The 26728-nt window shown below is 39.4% G+C and overlaps 1 protein-coding gene across 2 annotated transcripts in view; it reads right to left on the bottom strand.

The window, feature by feature from the left end:
• GSK3B (glycogen synthase kinase 3 beta) overlaps positions 1-26728 on the bottom strand; it is a 149808-nt gene that overhangs the window by 42185 nt on the left and 80895 nt on the right. For both annotated transcript variants that reach the window (XM_058822208.1, XM_058822217.1), the window contains exons 4-7: positions 14236-14346; positions 11215-11345; positions 9307-9413; positions 17-114 (exon numbers count right to left, since the gene is read on the bottom strand). In XM_058822208.1, the coding sequence (XP_058678191.1) occupies positions 17-114; positions 9307-9413; positions 11215-11345; positions 14236-14346 (447 nt within the window). The remainder of the gene's footprint in view (positions 1-16; positions 115-9306; positions 9414-11214; positions 11346-14235; positions 14347-26728) is intronic.

The following is a 26728-nucleotide window of genomic DNA, read 5'->3' on the forward strand; positions in this document are numbered from 1 at the left end:
ACTTAAGATTCCATACCTTGATTATTTCCACCAACTGATCCACACCACTGTCACCTGGAAAGATCGGTTGTCCTAGTAACAGTTCAGCCAATACACAGCCTGCTGACCACACATCTAAAAAGGGAAAGGTGGAGGACAGGGAAAGGTATCAGTAAAATATACATATTAAGCTCTTTCATAAAAAACCCAGCCATTTTAAGCTACTTACTTTATCCTTTGCCATGTTTGATTGTGTATGCAACACAGCTAAAAATAAAAACCATTCCTATCCTAACGTTACCAGATACCTGGTATAAAACAACAGTGTGCAGACAGTCTTAGAAATCAAACTGTGAGATAATGAGAACTGGAAAATCACGTTAAATGCCATAATATATTGACATTAAAACTTACACATGCAGGTGAAAGAACAGAGAATGCTTGCCATTTGTAAATTGAGAATTTCCCTGTGTTGGTATAAATCACATTGATTATGAACTGTGCATAGGTAGCATGCAACACAGTGGCTGATGTTTTCATTGTTTCTGAGTGTTGAATAGACTCAGTTTTTCATACATATATTGAAAGCATACATGCACTGACAGATGAACCAGTACTGCAAGTACTACTGGTACCCTGAAGTACATGATGATTAAGGGATCTGGGAGGCAGCCTCTTTACCCAGTCACTTCAAGATCTAATCTTTATCCCAATTCCATTTGCCAACTTGGATGAGTAAGAGAACTGCAAGTCACAGATCACATGTCAACAGCATCTACAGAAGAAGCCTTTATCTAATTTTTGTATGTATACCAAAAACCTCAAGAAGTCCTTAGGAGCTATTCCTCCTACATGAAGGTGATTTTCATAATCTATTGCAGGTATATGTTCTTAAAAAATTAGGCAATTAAATATTACAGCAGCAACTTAGGAACGTATCTAAGTGTACTACAGAATACAGCATTTTATTTTTGGAATGTAATTAACCAAAGAGAAAAATCTAACAAAGCAAATGCAATAAACACTTTATCAGTGCTTGTGAGAATCTAATGCAATTGCACAGCAAATAAATGGGATTTTAAGCTGCTCAACACAGTAGAAGTATTGTACTTGAATGCAGAAAACTGCTTCTCCCCAAAAACAGATTCACTGTAAAGTTTTTTAGAAAGTTTTCAAATGTTGAATGAACACCTGAAACCTTACACTAAAATCCAATCTCAAAGAAGCGATCAGCAACAGAAGAGCCATAAAGCCTAGAATATAAACAAACACCCCAAAAGGGAAAACCAGTCCCCTTCCACCCATATGTCTTTAAACTCTCACCTACTTTTATGAGCTAGCCTTGTTCCCCAGGAGAATTTATCTCCTGAGACCTGTTCCACTGAGATAATCTATGCTATGACAGAAATCCTTACTCCCTCGTCTATTTAAACTATGTCCCATCTCTGGAAGTGTTTGAGGCCTGGATGGAGCTCTGAGCAACCTGGTCTAGTGGAAGGTGTCCCTGCCCATGGCAAGGGGTTGGAACAAGGTGGTCTTTAGGGTCTGTTCCAACCTAAGCCATTCTATGATCCATGGTACTGTAAAGCAGGATATACACAGCCCTGCCAGTTATGGCTAAAGGTCTGCCTAAGGAAAACACCTCTGACAGTTCTCCAAGGCATCTCTTATCACTTTATCACAACCACCACAGAGTAGTGCAAAATAAAATCAAATAAAGATTTCAGGAGTTTAAGATTTATATCAAAATAATCAGCAAGTTAAAACACAGTTTTCCTTCCCCCATTTCTAAAGGAAAGTGTGAGAAGGCTATGCAAAAATACTTCCTTTCCTCCAGAATATGGTTCAATTGGAACATACAGTAGACTAACACCACTGTCATTACTTCAGCTTTTGAAATTATTCACTTCTAAATCAAATGGATGCACTTCTACCTAATGTCTTGGTACAAACATTGCATCAGGGTTTATCCTAAAAAGTAACTACTTACAATGTAAACAGTACCAGAAATTATTTGACATTTGAGTCTTGAATTTTAGCAAGCAAACATACAAGTTGATGCTTTTTAATGTTTTAGTCACATTTAATAAAAGCTGATATGGCCACTGAGGTGCTAAGATCTCTTTTGGACAACAAACTAAGAAGGAATCCTGTAAAGAATGTTTAATTGCATCTAACTGCTAATCAATGTCTCTCTCTGATAGCTCCTGCTGTTGGACCAACACATCCTGCAAAACCATGATGCAAAGCATCACTTTTGGTGTCTCCCATGCATATTAGGTTTAGAGGAATTACATAACTGTTCAACAGATAGATTTCTCCAGAGGTACTGAAGAGATAGATTAAATGTACTCAGCAGTCAGAGTGTTGTAACTTAAAATTCTATTTAAAGATACCTTTAAAGGGTTTTAAATAAGCCAAGTCCTTTAGACTGTCCTTTACAAAAGAAGTAGTTACACCAAATTTGTAATCATTATTTACAACTCAAATCCTTATTTTGCACTGAAAATATTATATATGGCTGGGACAAATATTTGACAGAATATATACAAACACAGAGCTGTCAGGAGAGTAAGTCTTTAATCACAATTCACTTCCTTTTAAGATTTTGAAACCATGCTAGCATTACTTTTTTCAGATTAGACTGTGGCTTTTTAAAACTGTTTTAAATAGCCTTCTGGTCTGACTGTTCCATTAGGTTGGCTTTGAGTTGTTTTTGCTTTTCCTAGTTTCCCTAAATGCTTTTGCACTCCACCAGTCTATTTCAGGCAAGTCTGTAGGGCAGAAGTCTCAAATGCAATATAAAAATTTTACAAAAACAGCAGGGAGCATCAGTGTTGGTGCCAAGGTGAGGAGGGTTCAGTCCTTGGGGAAGTTCTGGGATTCCCCAGCCCTGCCAAACTGCAACTGCAAACCAGTCAAACAATGTGCAGGTCCTTGTTCAAGAAAGCCAAGCACGAACAGCAGAGGGCACACGAGAAAGCTGAGGGCGTCACATGGGAACAGAGGAAAAAAAGCAAGGATGTAGGTCATGAGGAAATAGGTGGCAATGGCTGAGGAATACTTGCTGCATTCATGCTGGGTTTAATCCCCCTAACATACATCAAAATCCATCAGAAACCTATTGCTCCTTATGCACTGAAACCTTCCAAACTAGGCAATCTAATGTCTTGTTTAAAGTCTATTTACTTTTCCTTTATTTTGCCTGCTAACACTTTAAATACACAGTGTAGCAAAACACAGGCATTTCAAAATCTCCATCTTTTTTCCAGGCATGTAATTTCACCAACTTCCAAATTAGGACTTGGGCAATGTTCCCTGGACAAGGAAGGGAACAAATCCTTGAAGCAACCTCAACAAAATCCAGAGAGTGGAGGCTAACTCGAGCAGCTCCAAGGAGGGACAGAAACAAAACACAATATACACAGGTATTTATACAACTCTTGATAAGCAATGTACAACAAGGAACAAACTAAGAAATTTCATCTCTGCTGAAACTTGATGGAATTTATGCCATTGACTAAAATTTGGTTCCAGGATAGTTTGCTCTTTTTTCCTCCACACCCTTTATATCTTGCATTTTAAAATATATCTACCACATCAGGATGGTAAAATTCTTCCTCAAGCCTGAAGTAAACAAGTACTAATTTCTGTATTTGAAGACATGTTACTTAAAGGAAGCGATCAGCTTACAGTAGTTCCTTCCCAGAGACTTTTATGTCTTCATACAGTCAGAGCTAAATGCTACAGATTAATATGTGGTGTAACTACCTGCTCCCATGGGAGAAGAAGCATTTTCTGAACTATTTCTTTTCAGTATGTGCAAGTTAATTAAAGCCATCTAGGACTCTCATTCACATACTTTAAATTAGCTAATAAACAAGAGAGAATCTTAAAAGAAAATACATCAACAAATGGTCCTTACACCAAACTAGTTGGGACAACGTGAAATTTTAGGAGAAAATACTGAAAACTATTCATATTAAGATAGCAGGCAAGGGTACTTTCTTCATACCTTCAGTGAAATGTAGTCTAAACAATACAGAGAATAAATACAACTGCCAGGCAACAGCAACCTTCAAATGAGCTTATTTTAGATAGTAGTCACACATTACAATGGTAGCTAATGCCATATCTTTCCTAGACTAAAGAACACAGACAAATACCATTATCACCTAGCCTACCTCCATTAATTTAAACACACAAAAATTCATACAGCTTCTTGTACTACAAAACTTTTCTTAAATTAAGTCTCTACTACTTTATTGATCTTCAGAGCTGTTAGATGGACAATGTCTAATAATATAATCTTCATAATGGCCTTGCTTTTGAATGCATTCTAGCATTACAGAAGGCAAGAAAACAAGTATTTATCTTTAAATCAGGAAGAGGCATTTGGGAGAAACAGTGCAAAATAACCTCCTTAGCTTTAATTCTGTAAGCGTGCAATAGCCATTTGGAGTTGTCCACAAATTTTTCTGATCTCAAACTCTGTCTTTCCAAGCTGAAAAGCTGGCCCCATTCTTCACAGCAGAAGCACTATTCATTGAATTACACTCCACATCCTCTTACTCATTATTTGGAGCACATGGAGGAGGAAGGGGGGGGAAAAAAAGACAGTTTCTCTAACCCACTTAGTACAAATAAAGAACTTCCATTTATCTGATGCTTTATGGGGCTTATTTACCTTCCTACTTTTTTATTACCCACATCTATTCATCTCTGCCTCACTATTCCTTCATCTTGATAGACTTCCTCCATCTTGGAGGTGACTCAAAGCTGCTGCTCTGGAAACTGTGGAAACAAACCAAGAGTCAGAAAAGCAGCCCTGGGAAGTCATAAAAACAGCTTCTAGTTGCCAAATGCCAGACCCAAAGTGCTTTTCACTCCTGCTTGTTTGAAACAATATTTGGGATGTCAGAACAAGAGCAAAATTCAGGATTACAGGCAGGTGTGCTATGTTGGTAGAAGTTATCAAGCCACCACAGATCCATGGACTGATGAGAAGGAGAAAGGCTGAAACATGAAAATGCTTGAAAGACATGCTTGTTCCAGTATTTGGAACAAAAACTAAACAAAGGTATCTCTATTCTCTTGCAATGAAGAGATGAAACTACAATGACAGGTGGCAGAGTAGTTCAGTAAATTAACACACCTGCTTCCTTTCAGCACTGGAAGTTGCCATCTGAGAAAGAAGCAAATCCTTCTGACTGTTTGGCAACTGTTCAGGGACACACCTTGTGGTGGTTCTTCCTCAAGAAACTCTGAGACTGGCCAACTACACATACCTGCAGAAGAGCTTCTGCTCCAGACTGCTGAGGTGAAACACGCTTGCTAGGAAAGTGCATGAACAACTTGATGATACTTATTTTCAGACACCCCAAGAGAAGCCAGCAATGGTCATGCAGACCAATCTTTCCCTGCCAGTGGCTATAAATGTTCCCTCTGGAACACTCCCAACTCCTGCCAGCGCAGTGGTGGAACAAAAGCACTGAGAGCAGCAGTCCCTTGTTGTGCAGAAGCACCACCAGGATCTGCTGAGTCCTCCCCTGCCCTGCCACCTCACCTGAGGAAAAAACCACATGAGATGGAGGCAAAGCTCAGCTGCACAGCTTCTTTCCATAAAAAAGGAGCTCGAGGCAACAAAAACATCTGCATCCAGCCCTACTCCAGTGCCTGTCCCAGGACAATGCAGGGGAACATGGGCATCCATTCCAGGGTTTTTCAGCAGCAGCATCACCCATATGACCAGCACAGCCAGAACCATGCCATCAACATACTCTGGGATGCTATAACACACACAGACTGGCAAAGACGAAACCCCAGCCAAAACACTGTCAAGGCACAGCTGAAGGGCTTGGTTTGGAAAAAACCAACAAACCAGCCCCCCACTTCCCTCTCTTCACCTCCCTCAAAAAACTCCAAACAACCACCAACAAACTCCTGCAAATCAGCTGCAGGAAGTAAACTATGTTCATTCCCAGCAAGCTTTAGAGACAAACACTTGCAGAATTCATAGCCAAAGGTGCACAAAGGCCCAATCTGTTCAAGCTATGAAGGCACCCAATTGACATGAATACTTGTGCTTGACCACTGAAAAATCCTGTAAAGTTCTAATGCAGTCACATAACAGCTATTATGGGTAGGGACTTGTAGCTATTTGGCAACAGTGACTATTTAAGAACTCTAACAGGTCATTTCCCAGGTCGTTATTTTAAAAATAGAGTCCCAGGTCTGCTGGAGGCACTAATTGCAGTAAATGTGATTTGATGCTGCTCTTACTATGGCATATATTTAAATGCAGCACTAATGTGGTACTTTACAGAAATGTGACAAACATCACATCCCTGGCTCAGTTATTTTTTAAAGGGATCTCTTGGGTTAGAATTGAAGTAATGCACTTCAATGAAACAATCAAGATCCTAGAAGTTAAATGCCAGTTTACAGTTTGTTGTGACATCCAGGATGAAGAGACACATCCTGGAATGAACTGCTACACTGAAGAGCAAGTAATGTCATGAGGACAAATTCATGTGTTTAAAGACAACGTGGATGAAGTCAGACAGCCTAATGCAACTCCTAGTTGCAATGCCAAACAAGATGACTAACAACTGACATTGCCATAATGCAGCTGGCTGTGCAGTCAAGTATTGGGCCACCAGTGCCACTGCCTAGTCTTAAAAAGGACTTCTTGCTCTGAAATCCTTCCAGTCATTATCCTGTTGCAGCGCATTATAATCATAAGCCCTGCAGTAACATTAACATACATCAAAAACAGCTGGAAGCCTTGCAGATAATGCAGGAAAATTTCTACTTAGAACACTTTTTGGCTTTGTATTCTTCATTGATTTTACTTTCACCACAGTTTTACTAGAGGATATTTAACTGGGGGAATAAAGATCCCTGCCTTACATGTAAAGCTCGCTTTTTGTTACCACACACACAAGTGATTCTTACAGGGTGATAAAGACTACAGTGGGAAAAGGTTGTTATGCTAACAACTCACAAGAAAAACAAGAACTAAAAAAACTAAGCATGCCAACATATAAGTTTAAAAGGCAGCATTACAACACTGAAGCATTTCACAGTTCCCTACACTCTGAGCTATGGATAAAGCACTAAGAATTACATGCTCTTTTCCTTCCTTTAGTAAATCTCTATATGCTTGTTGATTGGTATTCCAACAAGCTGGATGAGTTTGGATGAACAATCCCATGTGAAATAAGGAAGAGTTCTCACTATGCACAATTGCTGCCTACCAGCAAGAATGAAGGGATATGTACAAACAGCAGCCCTACAAAATTAACCCTTAGAATTTCTTAACCCTTAGAAATTAGCGTACTGCAGAACACTGGAAAACTGCAGAGCTTGTAAAAGCATTTTATTCCTCCTCATCTCTCAAATCCAAAGACTGCTAAGAAAGAAGAGGAAGGTGGATAGGACAGGAAGGAGTGAAGGACCACGAACTTAATTTTCAAGCAATTCAGTGCAAATTTCAAAGAAAGGATTTGGGGGGACAGGTGGGGTTTTTGGCACAAGACAGTCAGAACAATGACTGAAATTCAAGACATTTTTGAAGGCAAGTGAAAAATTGCACTTCAGAATACAATTTTTATTAGAACCATTTTAGAGACCAGCAGGTAAAACAACAAAAATGGAAAGCACAAATTAAACAAGGGTCTGCAGCTGGAGCAAGAGACACTTCACAGGCTTATCTGAAAAGCAGTTTCTCCTGCTGACACATAAAATACACATTTTATGCAGCTATCCTCTGAAACAAGAGGTCGCAGTGCACTCTGATAATGCAGCTGAGCCAATCTATTAGCTCTCAGCTGGCAAAAAGATGTCAAATGGGATCAGCCACCTTCCCCTCAGTCACGAGCTCACAACACTTTGCTTTTACCTGGGCTCTGCTGCTTACTGGACTGCACAATACTGCTGATTGCACTCACTCACTCACTCACACAGCAGGAAGTTAACCTGCCAAAATCTCTTGTCAGTTGATGCTGAATCAGCAAATTAAACAGTAAACTGTGAGAGCCAGGGTATCCAGGGACAAGTGCAGGGGTGGGGCTGCCACTTCTGGCAGCAGCCAACAGTAAGTTCTGCCCTTCTATCTTTATTGTGCCATACTTGCCCTAGACTACTCTTGGTTCTGCCTCTTTTTCCTACCAGGAAGATATGCAAGAGTTGCTACAATACATACTGAACAGTAACTAATGTGAAAAAAATTTATGAGAGCAGCGAAGTCTTCAGGAACATGCTGAGTGGGGCTTTTTGTTCCTCTTTAAGAACTGCAGAGTTAAAACAAGTCAGCCAGCCACTGAGTTTCACTCTAGTTCAAACATAGTGAGTTTAAATATACTGGTTATAAACATAGTCTGCCAAGAGTTGATCATGATCTCAAAATCCTTTTGAAAACATTAAACCTCGCCTAAATGACTCAAGGCCATAAGCAAAGTAAAAGGTTCCCCAATATTGTGCAGAGAGCCAAAACTGCTCTCTTTTGCACTAGAACTCAGAAGGAGCCCAGGCAGTATCTTGACTGAAAATCTGAAGTAGTTACCAACAACCAGCCAACACACTGTTGTTCATTTCCAAGATTTTTCATTTTGCTGCTCATTTTTGGTTCTCTACTGTAAGAAAACTTGGCTATTCCCTGATCTCCATCAAACATCCAGCTTCCCTAGTATCTCCATGACACAGCCATGTGACAGGTATGTAGAAAGAGTTCTTTGTGTTCAAAATTAACGACTAAAGGACAGTAAGAGCTAGCAGAATTAGTTGAATTAGAAGGACTGCTGTACACAATATATTAAAGTTGTAAAGAGAATTTAAAGTCAATCATTAGGCCACACTTACCTCCCCCTATAAACTCTTTACTAAAAGCCAAGTAAATAAATTACAGATTTATGTCTAAACCACATCACATCAGAAGCAGTAGCTGGTTTTCTGCAGACATTCTTTACAGTTATTTCAAGTTATTAAAAATGCTTTTCTGGCTTGAGATCTCATACCTACTTTTAAACTAAATAGCAACATTACATGGAATTTTTTTTTACTTGTAATCAGATTTCCCCCTCTACATTGAAAAAGCCCCTTTCCTAGTGTAATTAATGCTGAAATCACAAAAGGTGTAGAAAGCACAGCAGCCATCTACAAACCATTTGCATTTCTTTAAAAAGTGGTATCTAATAATTTACAACCAAATTCAGTCCCCAGGGATTATGTTTGAGATCTCTGAAAACCTTTACACTTAAATAGAGGATAAAAACTGAGGCAGAGGATAAAATCTGGTACAGATGCCAATGAAATGCACACACATACCTATACTGGAGGTATAATCGGTGGCCCCAAAGATCAACTCTGGTGCCCTGTAGTACCGAGAGCAGATGTACGACACGTTGGGTTCTCCACGAACCAGCTGTTTTGCACTGCAAAGAAAACAAAAGTATTTCAGTCATGAACACCTGCAATATTGCTGTGCACACCAACATGAAGCTTTGTCACTCTTCACCCACTCCCTATTCTCAAATGTTGAGGTATAATATTCTTTTAAGCTGATTCAAACAGACTCCTTGATTAACTGTGAAATCAGTCCAATCCATCAAGCATCTACTCCGTACTGGGGACAGCAAAGGAAATTCCACGTACAATCTAGGTGAAAAACAGGGTCAAATTTTTGGCCGCCAGTTGTCATTTGAAAGATACAAAGGCTTGTTTACAGTGGGAAGGAGGACAGAAAACAGTTTGGTCAAATGTAGTCACTGTTCAAGGTTTAAAAGCTCTGGATACTCACAAGGACTGAGGGGGGTATTTTTGTCTGTTTGGGGTTTTTGTTTGTTTGGTTTTAATTTCCATCACAATATTCTGCTCCTTTGCTACTTAAGGGAGCTTGGTATGAGGTGACAAAGGGAAAAAAAAAAAAACCTTTGCCATTGTATTCACATATTCATGGTCCACAATTAACATGAAGGTTTCTCTTATACTGTAATCTATCAGCCACAGAGGGTTTAACCTATGGTATTGCCTCAATACTTCTCTTTAAAAGAATCCAAGAAAAGAATGGGCCACAAGATCCCACTGCTTTAGGAACATGAGTCTATGGGCATATTACACTTCTTTCTTAATTAACAAGTGCAAGACAAAAAGGAGCTGGAAGACAAAACTTCCCTTACTGTCCTTTTGGAAATATGACATTCACCTAAATAGCACCAAACACTGCAGAGTGGCAAGCCAGTCAAATCCATTGCTCAGCTCTCCAGACACTCCTCTCAGCCTTCAGTGAAGAACTTCCATCACCCATTTTAAAAAGTCTCAGGTTTCTATATAGAAACTACAGTTAACAAATTCCCATTAAAAAAAATGTATTCCCTTTATGCATTGTCAGTTTTGAGTTTCAGCACGATTCCTACTTTGCCCCAATGCTGGTGAGGTAGAGCTGAGGAGATCCCAAGGCACAGCCACGACAATGCACTGCATGAATAACCCCCATCTGACATTCCCACTCACTATGGCCAAGCAAATTTAGCAACAGCAGCCTCTGTAACCTCTCACACATATACCCCAACTATTTTAGTCTGCAAAGTTACAGCACAATCTAAAGACTGAACTTTCTCAGAGAGAAATCTATGTCCTGCCTCACTGCAGATTGCAACAATTTCTGTATCAGTTCTAAGGTAGAGGCTGGACTCTAAAGGTGATTCTGAGTGGATATTGAAAATAAATGTGCCTTTGGAAACTAGAACATAGATATCCACTATCCAAGAGCTTCAACTGCAAGTGCTGCTTCTGATTTTGAGCCTCTATGATATTTGCAACATTAAGTGAATTGTTTAAGTGCAAGTAGACTGACTAGTGTAACATCATCCTTTTTAAGTTACAATGCCACCACGCCTGTCCTCGCTTGCCCAAACACACTTCACTGCAATAACTGGTTCTGGTTTTCCATGCTGCAGTATTTTCCCTATGTCATGGTATATTTATTTCATTTTCTAATACCTACAAAAACAAGAGGCGTGAAGTTTAATTCCCTCTCTCTTAATACCCTTTTCCAGCTCTTCCCTGCCACTCCTTTGAACTCACTTTGGGGGCAAATAGAATAGCAGTAATTCCTCTTTTAAGCTACAAATAAAAACCTTCTAAGGGACACTGAGAATTTCTTGGCAAAGTTGCATCAAGGTTCACTTTGAAGGAAGACCTCTTCACCAGATTTCAGGCCACAAATGCACTTACCTTCCAAAGTCACAGAGTTTTAGAACAGCTGTATCAGGGTCCAGCAAGAGGTTCTGTGGTTTTATATCCCGGTGGCAGATCCCAAAGGAATGGATATAGGCTAAACTCCGGAACAGCTGATACATGTACAACTGGAACACAGAAATAGCAGTCAAATCAGGGTAAACAATCAATCAGTTTAGCACAAACCCTTATTAGAAGAAAAACAAAATCACTGAGAAAAAGACCATACTGAATGCCTATTAGAGCTATGAATGTGGGCCAGGCATTTGCATACCTTCCCCACACGCCCTTTGCTACATACAGACACATGTGGTCCAAATCTTTTCATGTGTCCTTTCAGATAGTATAATTAGCATAATTCCAAAGAAATAATTGTGCCAGTTTTCAAACATTTGTAAATAATGGCAATCATAAAAAGCATACACAAAAAAGTTTCAGTTTGTTCTACAAATAAGCCTCTTACAGCAGTGAAGTATTCCAGGTTATTAAAAAAACCCCAAACAAACAAACAACCAAAAAAACCACCCCACAAAATGCAAAAGAAAACCTTTTAGTTAGTGAAGCTATATTAAATATAGCCCAAAGACAAGGGTAGTGTCTCAGCCTGTCACTGAAGTGAATCTCCTAGTGTTTCTTGCTGAGGGGACAGAGTCATTTTAATTTCAAATCTCTGGATGAAAACAGAAGGCAAATAAAACCAACTGTTCAAAATAAGTTTATGCAAGGCACAACAAACAAGTATGCTGAGGGAGAGTTTTCTCTGCCTACTTTCCAGGGCTGGCTAACCCCTTAGCAAGGAAGAACACAGCAAGAGGAGGTATTATGAAGCCAAAAACTTCACAGGAAGCTTACAGGGCAGGGGGAGGATGTCCAGCTTCTGGAGATACACACTTTTTGCTATGGCTAATGAAAAGCTGCTGGATACAATTAAGGATGTTTACAGTCATAAAGGCATAGAAAGCCCTGTTTTAAGGTTGACAAAAGGCTGCCAGATTATTTTTTATTTTTGTTGTGTCCCCACAAACAAAAATCAAGTCACAGGCAGGACACTATACCAGGGATGCAACTCCACACTTTTCTTTCACAAGCACATTTTTCCACAGTTCACCTTTAATGGTCTATATAATCAACTGCAATTACTTGATATTGATATCAGGTCATGTTTGCCTCTCTTTCACTATTATCTTTGTTGTCACACTGTCCCTCCCCCTTGTTTTTTGTTGTTTATTTGGCAGGAAAGTAGGAGAGGGAAGAGAATTGCTTGAATTTTGGCTCTAGGCCTCTGGTTTTCATAGTTGTTTCTGAAAACCACAACTCTGCACAAAGAAAAGCAAACAAACATTTTTTCCGAGTTGCCTGTTCTAGTCCCTCAAGTATGTATTGTGCAAGTGTATTGCAAAATAATGCAAAAGACTGCTCTAACTTGAGGGGTCAAGTTAACACATGTGGGATTTATAAAGTATGCCTTTCATCTCCACAAAGCAAACCCAAAATTTCCAAGGACTCCTTACAGCAGGTTAGAAATTACACATAAAAATTAACCAGAAGATTACTAGAGCAGCTTCTGTGCAGCTTTAAGTTTCTTTGTTACTCAGGGAAAAGCAGCTCTCTCCTGCCTAGTTATCCATTAGAAGTGAACAAATAGGTATGATCTGACCTTTGTGTAGCCAAGATGCCTGGAAAATTGCAAAATCTTTAATGACATTAAGGCAACATGATCTTTTTAAATACAGGATTATATAAAAGCCTTGCCAGAAAAATAAGAATAGCTTTCCAGACTACCTGGAACAGGAAGTCCCAGGCATCCTGCAAGATGAAAGAGTTGAAGCAGATTTTTCTCTGAAAGTGTAAGGAAGAACAATTTTCTCAAGTTCCCACAACGAGAACAATTAGGGCAAGAACACTAACAAAAGATATATAAACAAGTTATCAAAAGCCAAGCCTACAGATTTTGGGGAGCATATAATCTGAGGACATGATGTTCCACCAACAGACCAAAGTGAGACCTTGAAGTCTGCTGGATGATAAATTTCTGTCCTTTCTTAAAAATCAGGTAAACATAATGCCTATTTCAGAGACATGCCATTTACAATTTATGCATGTAGTTATGGCACAAAACTTCATTATTGAAATAATTACTATTTGTAGCTTTCACCTTTGAAACTTTCATCTTCTTTCAACCAAAATGAAGTTTTTTCTTAAGCCAGCCCTCACATTAAGCATTACACTTTTAAGGAGGTATCTGGAGAAATCAATATGCATCAGGGAATTTTGTTGGTAATTTCCATTAAATATTACCTGTGTGCCATGTTAACAAGTTAATGCCATGTGAAAACATCATTTACTAGTGTGTGGATTGTGCTCACCACAATATAGGAAACAGAACTATGAGGCCGCAGATGGGTCCCATGTTGGACAGCAAATGAGAAATTTTATTTACTTTAACTCCTGTGTAAAAGATGTATACAACTTGAATAAGTTTTTGAAACTACAATGTGCATACAAGCACCTTACCCCATGTAGCTTTTGAAGACATAAGCCAATGAGCTTCAAGGAGAAACAAAAATGTGCTTTCATGACCACAACAAAAGCACATGAACTCTTACTCATATGCCAGGAAAAGGGGAAGATAACAGATTAGAGAACATCCTCCTGACATCCTCTTTCAGTTCCTGACCTTTGTTCTATTATGTCTTCACCATCTCAGGAAACTGAAAGCTGCTAATCTGGCCGGTCTCAGCCTCCGTCCAAGCTGCATCAAAAACAAAACACTCCCCCCACACTCTGTATCCCCAACCCACTCCAAGATTTCTGTAAGGTCAGAAATTGGGAGTGTTTAAGTCTCAACCCTCTATTCTTCCTTCACAATAACAACAAGTAATTCTAAATTTTTTCCTTGCCTCAAGATCTATTTGCTTCTAAAAATTTCTGAAAATTTACTGTTATGTCAGAAAAGAGTATCCACAGTGTATTTCTGTACGATCTTGCTTCACCTAACCACATCTGTCAGTTACCTACCTTGACATAAATCATAGGGAGTGTCTGTTTGGCCCGACTATAATGTCTGGCAACTCTGTATACTGTTTCAGGAACATAGTCCAGCACCAAGTTGAGGTACACCTCATCTTTCTGAAAGAGAATAAAGAAGAAAAACAAATCAGCACTAGATTTGAGGCATGAAGTACAATCAAAGTGTTAAAAGCAACCTAAAAGATGAGAAAGCTGTGGACATTTAAAGTCCCATCTTTACCATGGAACTATTTAGGCTTTGCACTTGTGCATTCATACTTTTGTCAAACTTATGTTTAAGATCACGTTATTGTTCTGGTCTCCTATGTAAGATATTTTCTGATTATAAATGGAGACAAGGATATAATTGTTCTGCCCAGTCAATATTTTCATTAGGAGAGTATTTCAAGGTAACATCTGCATAATAAGTTAAAACAGCCTATTAACTCATTAGTCCCTTACCTGCCAAAACCCAAGAAGTGCAAATTTAAAAGCTCAAAATTCAGCCCCCAACAACAACACATCAAAAAAAGTTCAAACAACCTTCATCTTTTAGAAATGTTACTTTGATCTTACTGAATTCCCAGCTATTAAGAGATTAACACACATTAACCATTTGTTAAAATTTGTAACCATTCTGTTTGCAGGTATTTCTATGTCCCAGTTATTTCCAACTTTAACATATGAACTTATTCATTACAAAAGAGAACAAGCCAAAACCAAAGTCTCAAGTATAATTTTTAATATCTAGGATTAAGTTAGAAGTTCATGTGAACATAACACAGAGAAACAACAAAAGTAGCCTTATAATAAGGTACTTTGTTACATAATAAAGTACCTTATTATACATTAGCAAAGGAAAGAAGGAACAAAGAGGACTTAAATGACAAAGTACTATAATCATATAGTGCCTAACTGCAAAGCTGAGAATTTTCAGCAGTGAAACAGGTCTTAAAGAGACTTCTGATATTTTAATGCAGTCTTCAGTGCAAATCCTACCAGAATTGTGAATACATCTAATGGTGGGGAATGGGTAAAATCCATTAATTCAGCATAAAAAATGATTTTGAGAGCTAGTGAAGTAACCAGAAGTAATCTCTCCTGTACCTGTTATTTTATCACCTAGAACTTTCTACAGAGAAAGATAATACATAGAGAATTTATACAGATGGAAACAGCACAGAGCTCTCAGGTCTTCAACTGGAGGCCCTTGTCAGAAGATCCACTGGCTATCTACATCTTAACACCTGAACCTAAACCTCATCTAGCTACAGCAATTTAATACTACTCTACTGTGACTTGACCCAGCACTTACAGCACAGAGTGAGGTGTGCCTCTGTCACAGGGCTCTGCTGTCCTGCCACAGCAAAGAGCAGCAGTCTGGTACATGCTAACACACAGAGAAATACACACCTTGAATACATATGCAGAGAACTGCTGGCTTTGTGTGTTTTCAAGGCTCAGAATTCAAGATCTCTGCTTGCCCTTATTTGACAATAAAGGCTTGTATTTTCAGGACATTTTAATAGCTCTTACCAATACCTCCTAATAGACCAAGTCACCTTGTATGGCCCTGCCTATGTCATTCTTCCCTACAAAAAAAGCTCTTTTCTTAATATCATTGCTTAAATGACAGTGGCAATAGCACAGTATCAAGCAAATTACAATGGCCCACCAACTTGTATCTATCTGGTCTTATCATACTTCTCAAACATAGACAAGGAGTGGCCTCCAAGACCCTGCCTATGCTGGTGCTTCTCCCAGTGCCATCCCAGGAACTGGGAACAACGGGAAGGCTTCTAGGGACCAACCTGGGGAGAAGAAAATTTTTGAAATGGATGAGAAGGGACAACTACCAGCAGTGCAGAGGAAATACCAGACAGCTCTGGAACTCCACAGACGTGCAAATATATGCAAGGGAAAAAAAAACCAAAACCACTTGTATTTTAGCACTTTTCCTGCAGCAAGGAAAGTTCTTCTTTCCCTGACTCTCACTTCAAGCCAATAAAATTCATCCACCGCCTCTTCTTAGGTCAGAGCTTTCAAGGTTTAGTTATAAAATACCAAAAATAAATGTCCTAAAAAATTCTAAGTTAGCTTATGCTGGTAAGGCAATCTGTAAACCATGAGAGAAAACAGTCACATGAATATGAATGCTGTTTGCTTCAGTGTAGGTACAACCTGATGAATATGCTAAATGTCTGCCTCTCAGAGGATGGGAAAGTCTTAGTGGTGACAAATCACTTCACCGAGTACTGTTACTGAGGTTGGTGACTTTGATCCAAGTATTCATGTTTCATGTATCAAAAAGATTTACATGAGAGATTAGAGGAAGAAAATTAGTAAAAATGAAATTATAGTGATTTTATAATCCTCTCATAATACAAACAAAAGGACACATGTAAAACAGTAAAACATATGATCAATAAACCCTGTCTACGTTACTTCACAGCAGAGAGTTTTTAGAACTACAGAACTACTCTCTAGTTCATATCATCTTTGCTTTGCTTTCAGCGCCTCCATTTTTATTTCTAATTTTACATGCTATTAAAAATGGACCAATTCAGTATCATGACACAAGCACAAAAATCCTGGAGGCATTTGCATCTTTAGAGATGAAGGCTTCTCTTCTGAGTTTTGATGCCATCCCGCAGTACCGGAACAAACAGCGTGGATTTTGTGTGGTGCTGCTCCTGTGTAAATGTGTATCACACAGAACATAAAGGCACAAGAACACCTTTCCCCCCCTCATCAACTATCAAGTTTTGATGTACCACTTGAGGGACCCAGAACTCCAATATGCAGTTATAAATGCAAGACTTATCCCATAGGCTATGTAAGTGCTGGCATACTCCACCCCTGCCACACACAACTGACTCCAGAGGTTCTCTTAATGACTGCTATAATGAATTAAAGACTATTCAGGTGTTTTGAGTGGCATCCTCCTGATGTCATCTGGCACTGGTCTGATAAACATACAGGAAAGATTTTACACGACCCCTGATCCTTCTCAGCGAGCATGAATTGGATGAAAATAATATCCAAGTTACCTGGATTCCCCTGAACAAGATTCAGGACGAGCTAGGAAGCAGTCATGGCCTGACAAGCTCTGAGCATGATGTAACCTGGTTTGCCTACCTCATGCATTCCTCCTAAACACATATTTTTCCAGTGACCCAGATGTATTGCAGTAGAAAACAGGGTTAGCTTGAAGAGCTTGCCAAATGAGGGCAACTGCTCAAGGATCAACTGGGACGATCAAGGCTTATCTTTCCATTACAGGGAACCTCACCACATATTCCACAAGTGACTTGTTTCCATACTGCTGTTTCAAAACTGCTGGTCTGGGAACAAAACAAGGTAACCTGACTGTCACAAGCATGTCTGAAATTACCTACAGAGAACAGAAAAGAACAGAGAAGCTGCAGCATACGAAATACAGAAAGCAAACACAAGATGTGATTAAATAACTCACTTCTCCTTAAAGACCTTGGGCTTACTAGCCTTCTGTTGCAGATCAAGTGTATTTTTATTCTCCTGTGCTTGCTGCTAAGATTATGACCATGTACAGTTAAAAATAAATAAGGGGAAGGGCAGAATAGCAGATCCTGAAACCCAGAATCAAAAGTATTTCATTAGGATTTTGACTTCAGCAATGCAGCTCATGTACCAGCATCAAGTGCTACAAGCTTCTTTTTGTCACTTGGCAGATGAATCCTCAGTTGACAAACACTGCTCCAAAACGAGCCATAGCAAAATAATCAGTGCTTTGCCATCAAATTGCTCTGCACCTCTCAAGAAGCACCAATTCAGGCACTGCTTCACTTTGGTGGGAAATACTTAATGCAAGTAAATACTCGTGCAACCTGTACCATAATAAGAGGCATGAGAAAGACTAGGACACGAGAGCCAAAACATTTTAGCAACTTCATTCTTTTTCTTGTGCCAGAAATTGGAGACAAAACAGGATGAAAGTACATGGGTATTACACACAATGTGGCTGAGGACTGAGTAAAATTGAAAACACTGCCTTACTGAAAAAGGAAAGGCTGGAGGTGTCCAACTCCATTTTAAAACTCTTGTCTCTTTCAGTCCACAGAAGTAATCTGTTTAAAGCATCCTCCAGTTGTGCTTGAGGCCAATATAAAGAAACAGCTATTGAATTAAAATAAAGCAATGGCTATTGAATTCAAAGATTCACTTTTCTAGATTGTTCCTTGCAGCGATAGTTAAAATATTGCTTTTCTGTGATCATCTCCTACCTCGACAAACCTCAAATTGATCCAAAGTGGTTCCTACAAGCTTTTGTTTTCATTTATCAGACACACTACATTTACAACATGCACATATAAAGTAGCAACCAACATTAAGCCAGTCACAGTCCAACTATTTCCCCTATTTACCACCATGATGATAGAAGCCAGGGAGGTCATATATGCCAAACACCAAACTAACAGCAAAAGGAAAATTCTTACTCTGATAATATGCCAGCATCTAGTAAGACATTGGAAGTACTCCTGAACTGTCAAGGCCTATGTGGAATTGAAGGAAAACTTCTCTGAACATCAAGTAATAGGGTAAAAAGGTTAAGAAACTATTCTGGGTGCTCTTTCTTTAGGGTGACCATATTTAATGCTCAGCATTTGGGAAAAGCGGTGAACATGCTCATTTCAGTTTTCATCTCCTGGCAAATCAGTAACAGTGTGACAGTGGTTCTGGTGTGGTTTGGGAGGGGTTTTTGCTTGTTTTTGATGGACTCCACCTGATCAGCTGTATGAGCATAACTGAGAGGACATGAAAAACACAGGAGTTTCTTAAGCTAATTTGCATTAGGAGAAATAAATGTGGAATTGCACTCTGAGGAAACTCACTTCATATGCCTACTCAGGCTAAATGCACACAGACAAGCAATGCACCTAAAATTAAGTAATATGCCTCCAAAATGTACTTCTCATTATTAAAATTACCCCAAGGCTTCAGTATAAGGGCTGCATGAGGTAAATAAACCAATCAGCTTATCCAGGAGGATTTTTTATTTAGGATATGACAGCACCCCACTGATGTTTCAGAGGTAGGTGCTGCACGGAGCAGTTAGTGACAGGGTGCAGCAATGCAAGGGTTCTGTCAGAAAGCACCTGAGGGATTTACCTTTGAGTTGAAAGCAAGAAAATGCCTTTCAGCATTTCATGCAGACTATGTCTTTTTTGAGAGTGCATTATTTGAACACTGGAGTGTCAACATGAGATAAAATATGCCCTTCACCCTGATGCAGGCATCTAGATTTAGACTATACACAAAAGTCACAGTTTTTGCCCTAGATTCAGAAAAATGTTATTTTATTTTTCTTAAAGCCACAACCAGCACACACTTCACACTCCTTTATCAAGCACCATGAGAGACCCACCCTCCTTATCTTGAGGGCTGACATTGTACATTAAGGATACAAAGACTTTGGATACACTTTCAGAGACAAAGCAAAAATTTGCTGCCTTCATGCTCTAACTACTGAGTAGACGTGATACTCAAGAAATATTTGAAAACGCAAAATATTTGCTAGCTGACCTTATTTGTATGAAGGAATGGTGACATCCAGTGGCCACGTGTGCCTGTTTTTTACTTGCAGTTTACAACAACATCTACTTCAAACCAGAGCTTTGGCTGCCACCAAAGAAAAGGGAATGTAAACCCAGAGATACAGTTGCAGTTTCACACAGATAAATGCAGGGGTGTAAGAACAGTTGAAGACTCAACTTCAGTGTTCATAAAGACACCAATATTTTCTAATACTACTGCAAATATTGGGCAAAGTATCTTCTTTTCTAATCCCTCGCTCTTCATGACTGAGTTTGAGAACTGAGATCTGTACCAAAAGTTCTGTTCCTATGTCTACTTGTCAAAACTTAGCAAACTGCTCTGTAATGTTCATCACTCTTCAGCAAAACACAGTCATGTTAGGTAGGTATGAACTGCCAAGTGGGTAAGCTGTGATGGCAGCATAAGGCCAGAAGTCAACCCTCCCAATAAAATTAGTATTTAAGAAATTGGTATTTAAGAACTTTCTTGGGTCTTGTTTGAAGCCAGCTGGTTTATATTATCTACCTTTGATCACTGAAAGAGTAGAGGTTCTTAGGTGATGCACTAAGACATTCTTTATCAGAATAAAAAAAAGACATTTTCTGACCTGTCTTCCCATCTAAAGAGCAGCTACTGTAAAGGAAAAGGTGACACATTAAAATAATTTGGGAATCCCTGATGATTGTTGTTTATTTTATGCCCTGTGAATTCCTTAAGCTTACAGACGTACTTCCAAGGAGAATTTCTATGAAGTTGGAAACATCTGCCCAACACCTAAAAGGCAGGACTGAGCTATCCTCTCTGACATAAGTGATCTGGGGATGCTTGAACCCCAGCTCCCAAACAGGGGCTCACTGTGCCATAAGCTGTTGCCATAGGTCTGCTGGAAGATGAAAATGAACAGATGATGTTTGAATCACTGGACTGTCCTGCACACCTCGTGATGAAATAAAAAGCAGAGCCTTTGGAGATCCACCTGTTTTCTTGACTGTTCACTACCTTCCAGAGCGAGTATGAATTTCTGAATCAGGATACATCCATGACAAAAAGCTAGACAAGACAATATACAATAATGGTTCAAACTACATGTCTGCCTCAGGACAAACACAAGTTGCCTTCCTAATGGCCATCCAACACTGGGAAGATGAGAGCAGGAGCTAGAGCTGGCAGAGGAATGACTCCAGAACAGAAGAGCGACCAACCAGATGCACTGGATGGCTCACTGGCCTAAAGAGAAATCTGAGCTTCCTATTTTCACTGCATGCACCTCCCACACTAAGGATCTAGCCACTGCTGCCTACTCCACTCTTGTGAAGCCCTACCAGAGGCAGACAAAACTGCTATTTCTAATAACAAAACCCACTCAAAACCAGAAACTGCTCATAACTACAACGAAGGAAATTCCCAGCCTGTTGTGAATCCCAACAGCAGTAACTGATAATCATTATACAGTGACTGGTGCCCTTTTTGAAATGAGCTTGGCAGGCCTCAGGCAAGGACTACAGAGATACCAACATCACAAAACTCCTCATAATTGGCATTAATTGCTTCTTTGTTGACAACACACAAGATCTGCCAGGGACTGGATGAATGGTAGTTACTAAATTCATCTCTAGTGATGGCCCTTCAGCACATTACTAGGCTGGTGAAAAACATCCACATAGACTATCAGAGCAAAACTGGGCTCAAGGCTCTGGTAATTGCCCTTTTTATGCAGTAACTTCTTTTTATTTTTTCTTTTAAGTTCAATTAAGAAACCAAATAGCTCCCATTTTAACAGGAACAGAATGCATGGTTCTTACATGAGGATTCATCAGAACACTCCTGCAAGAAATAATGGTGATGTTCATGCCTCTCTGAAGGGGGAGGATATAACAGGGATTTAACTTGCAAATCAGACAGTTGCCCCCTTCTTCCAGACTTCATTGCCATTTAATCCAGTGCTGCCAAAGCCCATGAGATGGTGCACAGAAGCTTATAGATGCAGCTCAACATCTATCTCCTGCATGTTTAAAATAAACTTCAGCCTAAGTCTATGGGAGTAAATTTCCATCCTGAGTCTTCATGGACTTTTGGCTACATGCCCTTATAGCTAAGGCTAAATAAGACCTGACATCAATTAGAGCATGCAGAAGGGCCAGCTCAGCCTCCAAAAAAGTGTCAGCATATTGCCTGTTTGTGATCTCTCTGTGCTTACATTTTTGCTTTGACTCCTCTGAATACTAAGCCACCTTAAGAAGGAAAAACTAAAGGACACAACCACAGGTGCAATTACTCAACAAAAATTGTATTTACTTTGATTTGATGCAGAAACAAATCACTTCAGTAACTTTTCATCCTCTTTTGGACAAAGGTATGGATCAATCAGTCTATTCAACACTCTAAAGTATCCATACAAGAAAAACTGACAGTTATGATATGCCACAAAGATCTAACCAGAAATAGAGAGGGATAAAAAAGGCAGAATTAGGAACTCATTTCAGGTTTTACACAGCTGAGTAATTTTACTTGACAGCCACTGATTTAAGAAGTTAGGTCATTCTATAAAACATCAGGGAATACTCCTAGCAAAGGAGTCAGAGGAACAATTTCCTATATTCATGCTTGCCCTGCCTTGGAATATGGCTTGAAAGGTTCCAAGCAGAATTAGGCTAGAAAGAACAAGTGGCAAGACTAGCCCCTCCACAAAAGTAAATCAAGACCTACATTTTTGTATCATGCTAAATGTAAAGCAGTTCCTGAAATTAAGGAAATTTAGCAAAAATCAACCCTGAAATATATGCCTTCCTAATACTGTCTGATGTGCAGTGGAAAGCTGACAGAAAAACCAGGCATCTTGTTCAAGATCTTATCCTAAGGCATAATACCAAAGCTATCAAATAGTGGAGCTGGCTAGTCCTAAAATCCTGCTCATTTTCTCTAAGAATTACCTAGAAAACTATAAAACACAGAAATACAGCATGGAAAAATCTTGTGACTACTTTCAGAAGAAGACACTTTCATACACCATTCAACCCATTATTTGGTTGTACTTTCTTTCCCTCTGGCTCATTCCACCAGATATAATTACACATTTTAGATTACTGAAAAGCACATTGCAGCTATGGAAGTCAGTGCCCTGCTATCAGATATCTCATACAGCCTCAAAAGAAGAAAAAGTCAGAATCTACTCTGACAAATTCATTAAGGAAACGGCTTTTGAAAAAACTGGTTATCCAACAGGTCTGACAAATGTCTGTAAACTTTCAAAAAGAATGAATGGAGGAGGAAAGAGCTTATAGAGGCAACCTGAATGCCAAGCCTGTCAACTGTCATCTTAATATAAATTATGTACCTTCCCTGAGCTTTTAGGCTAGAAATTATTAGTCAAACATAATTAATACTTAGTACTCAGAACAACTTTTTATATCTATATATATACATAAAGGTATAAATATGTGTGCATGTGTATATATATATACACACACGTACACTTTGCTATATAAAGGCAATATAAATTCAAAGATGCTCAGGCAAGAGGGAGTCACCCAGTCACTGAAAAGAAAAGAGAAGAAATCAGTCAAAGCCATGTCTGATGCAAGATTTTTCATGCTGCTAAGGCTTGATGGCTTTTGTCAAAAGAAGGAAAGAAGTTTAAGGAAATGGGAGACATAAAAAGGAGAGCTCATCACAAGAAAAAAGAAAAGATAGGAAGCTCAAACCCTTCAACCAGTTCCACATAGCCTGCACAAACAGCTAATGGAGAGCTCCAAATCTCTACAAACTACTGCTACGACTTGGACACAGCTAAAGAATGGTTGCAAAAAACCAGCAAGTGGTTTTTAGACTTGTTTTTCAATTTGATACTTTTCCAGTTTTCCAATCAAGAAGGAAACCTCCTGTTTTGCTAGAATGAAGCCAGTTTTAAGGTTCCTCAGTGTCTAAAAATACCTAGCAATTGAAATGAACTGAAGTGATTGTTAGGCTCATGGCTTTCAAAGAGGGTCAGTCTGACTAGATCTAGAGAAATCCTTTGAAGTATATCTAAATTAAGTCAGATTTAAGCTTCTTGAAAACACCCCCACAAAAAAACCCCAACAACAACAAAAAACTCAACCCAACCAAAGAAAAACAATAACAACAAAAACAAAAAAAGTCCTCACAAAACAAACAGAAAAACCAAACCAGCAAACAAAAAAAACCCAAACCCATCCAGAAAAAGAAGTCTCTGGGCTTAGGGATGCTGGTGTCAAGCAGCAGGGAAGAAGGGAGAAGTCCAAGCAACATGAACAGATGGAGTACACAGTGGCATAAAAACATTTATGCAAAAGAATGCTTGATATATATAAGTATCAAAATTTAATTAATGACAGCAGCAGTATAGGAGTTATCTCTGAGACTTTCCCATTGCTGCTAGACGTGAGTTAATTATCACAAACACAAATTAATGGCAGAGGATCATCAAGTTCTTCACAAAGACTGTCAATAACTGCAAGCCCGACTCATCACTACACCACCACATTTTCTGCTATACAATTCTTGCATTTTTATATTACTCTTCCCATTGGACTTGCCTTCAATAATCAGTTTATATAAACCTGTAGGGACATACCATCTGTATCTGCAACTGCTTCCTAAACATTTTTTTAACAGTTTCCTGGTTACCAGATGGGACATTACACTTTTCTCCTTTTCCACCCCACAGACAGTGTGATTATCAGCGAAATATGAAGGAAAAGATGCTATTGCTTCCCAAAACTGACAGAAGCATGATAAGAAACGTTCTCCTTCCTTCCCACATCAGCTTGAGAACACCAACCTGCTTCTGTCTAGAGCTTTTCCCAAACAAACTCCAGCCCCTTTCCTCCTAGCAGAGAGCCAGTCTGCTACAAGGCAAGAACAGCAACCTGTCATACCCCAGAGTCCAAGCAGGAAAAGCTGGGGCAAGCTGCTGTGCAACACTCAGCTTGTGTTTGCTACAGCTTCTCCTGCAGGTGTTTCCTGAGAGCTGCAAGAATGGGCAGGAGTCACGCACGCCATCCCAGAGTTACCTTCACATGCTGCCACCTACATGGAAATACTTGCAACCAATTATGTGTCATTTTGTACCGAACTGCAAGAGACCTTGCAACCTGAACTGCAGCATTACACGGCTGATGTTCTGCTGGGCGTGTGCTGGCTCCAGAGGCTGCTTCCCATTTGCCCTATTTTGCAACAGGGAAGCAGTGGGGATTTCAAAGGCACAGAGCAGAGGCATGAAGACCAAGGAGCAGAAAGTAACATGAAAGTAACATGCTCACTGAAGCATCAAGATTCATTGGCCATGGATAGAGACATTTTTAAAAGCTACATTAGTGCTGCCAAAAATCAGCCACAAGGAGTTGAAACAGCAGAATGGAAAATCCAGTCTCAAGCTCAATTTCTTGTAAAGATTTCCAACAGAGTTTTTCTCAAGTTGCTGTTACACAAAAGCTCCTGGGACAGTGTTCTGAGCAGTTTAACATTCCACTGTTTGCAGGAGGTTTTTGAAAGCCATTAGATAAGGCAGCTGTCTCATCTGTCCAGGAAATGCTACTTCACTCAAGTTACAAGCTGTTTTAAAAATCACAACCAAGCCACCAACAAAAAATCCCAAACCCAAGCCCTCCTTCACAGCATTTTCCTTTTTGTACTCATGCTGCTTGAAGCATTTCTGTTTACAAACAAAATACAGCTTAAAAAAACAACACTGCACTACCAACAAAACATATATAGCTGAAAATACTTGTTAGCACCATCCAAGAGTGAGGAAGGAAAGGGAAGGTTGATAAAAAAAATTAAACCCCTAAATTATATTTCTTCTTGAATGCTGTGGTTTTGCAGGCTCTCTATAGGCACAGGCAAGATACAGGGCCAGGTCCCCCACAAAACACCTCTCAGGTAACAGCAGATCTCCTCCAATTATCCCCCTGTGCACAGCACAAGACAAGAGCAACTTATCCTGGAGACATCAGCTCCATTTCTGGCTCCAAAGACCATGAAAGGGGTGGGCTGTCTCTCCCAGTCTGCTGACCCACTTCATGAACCTGCAGCTAACAACCTGCCAGTAGCTATCAGCTCTCATACACAGCCCTTTATAGCTCTGTGGACAAGTGTATCACCATCTGAAGACAGCTAAGGATGCGATCTGCCTTAAAAATGAAAAAAATGGCAGCATTTCTATAAATTATATAAATATTTGATATATAGAAAGATCAGAGAAAATTCAGAAGGTCATCTGGCACATTTCCCAACCTCACAGCTTTCATTAACTCCCACATAGACCACAATGACTTTGCTTTTACTCTGTGGATGATCCTGCTTGAAGGATAAAGTTGGATCAGATGCCATCCTGAAGTCCATTTCATCCTGAATTCTCCTGTGATTTGTAAAATACTGATACATACTTAGATAAGGAATACATTATAATTTCACATTAAAACTAAACCCTGTAACACCTTCTTAAAAAAACTCAGGAACTTTTAAACCTGGACTGAACGAAAACAAATGTCAGTATCTACTTCTTGAGAGTTATTAAATCCAGCTATTTGCTCTTTCTTCTGGAGCAAACATTCTGACAATTGATACAATCACATGATCATACATTCCTCCTTCCTCAGGCTCTGAAACTCAGCCTGCACCTGGAACAGATGCACAAGGAAGGGAGGCAGAAGCATACAAAGACTGGTTTTGGGAAAAGTCAATAAATCCTTTAAATCTAAAGTGCTTAACACTGAATCCTAGAAAACACATATATCTGCACAGATAGAAAGGTAGTGCTAGAACACAAAGCCCAGCTGTGATCCACTAGATTAAGAAAGAGGCAGTGCACATGCAAATCTATGGCAGCCTTGCTGTATTTTTAGTGTAACACTACTCCTTATGGACCACACACTTCTATACTGAAAAACATCTGCTCCAGTATGACCTG

Source organism: Ammospiza caudacuta, chromosome 2, assembly GCF_027887145.1.
Source record: "Ammospiza caudacuta isolate bAmmCau1 chromosome 2, bAmmCau1.pri, whole genome shotgun sequence".
NCBI lineage: Eukaryota > Metazoa > Chordata > Aves > Passeriformes > Passerellidae > Ammospiza > Ammospiza caudacuta.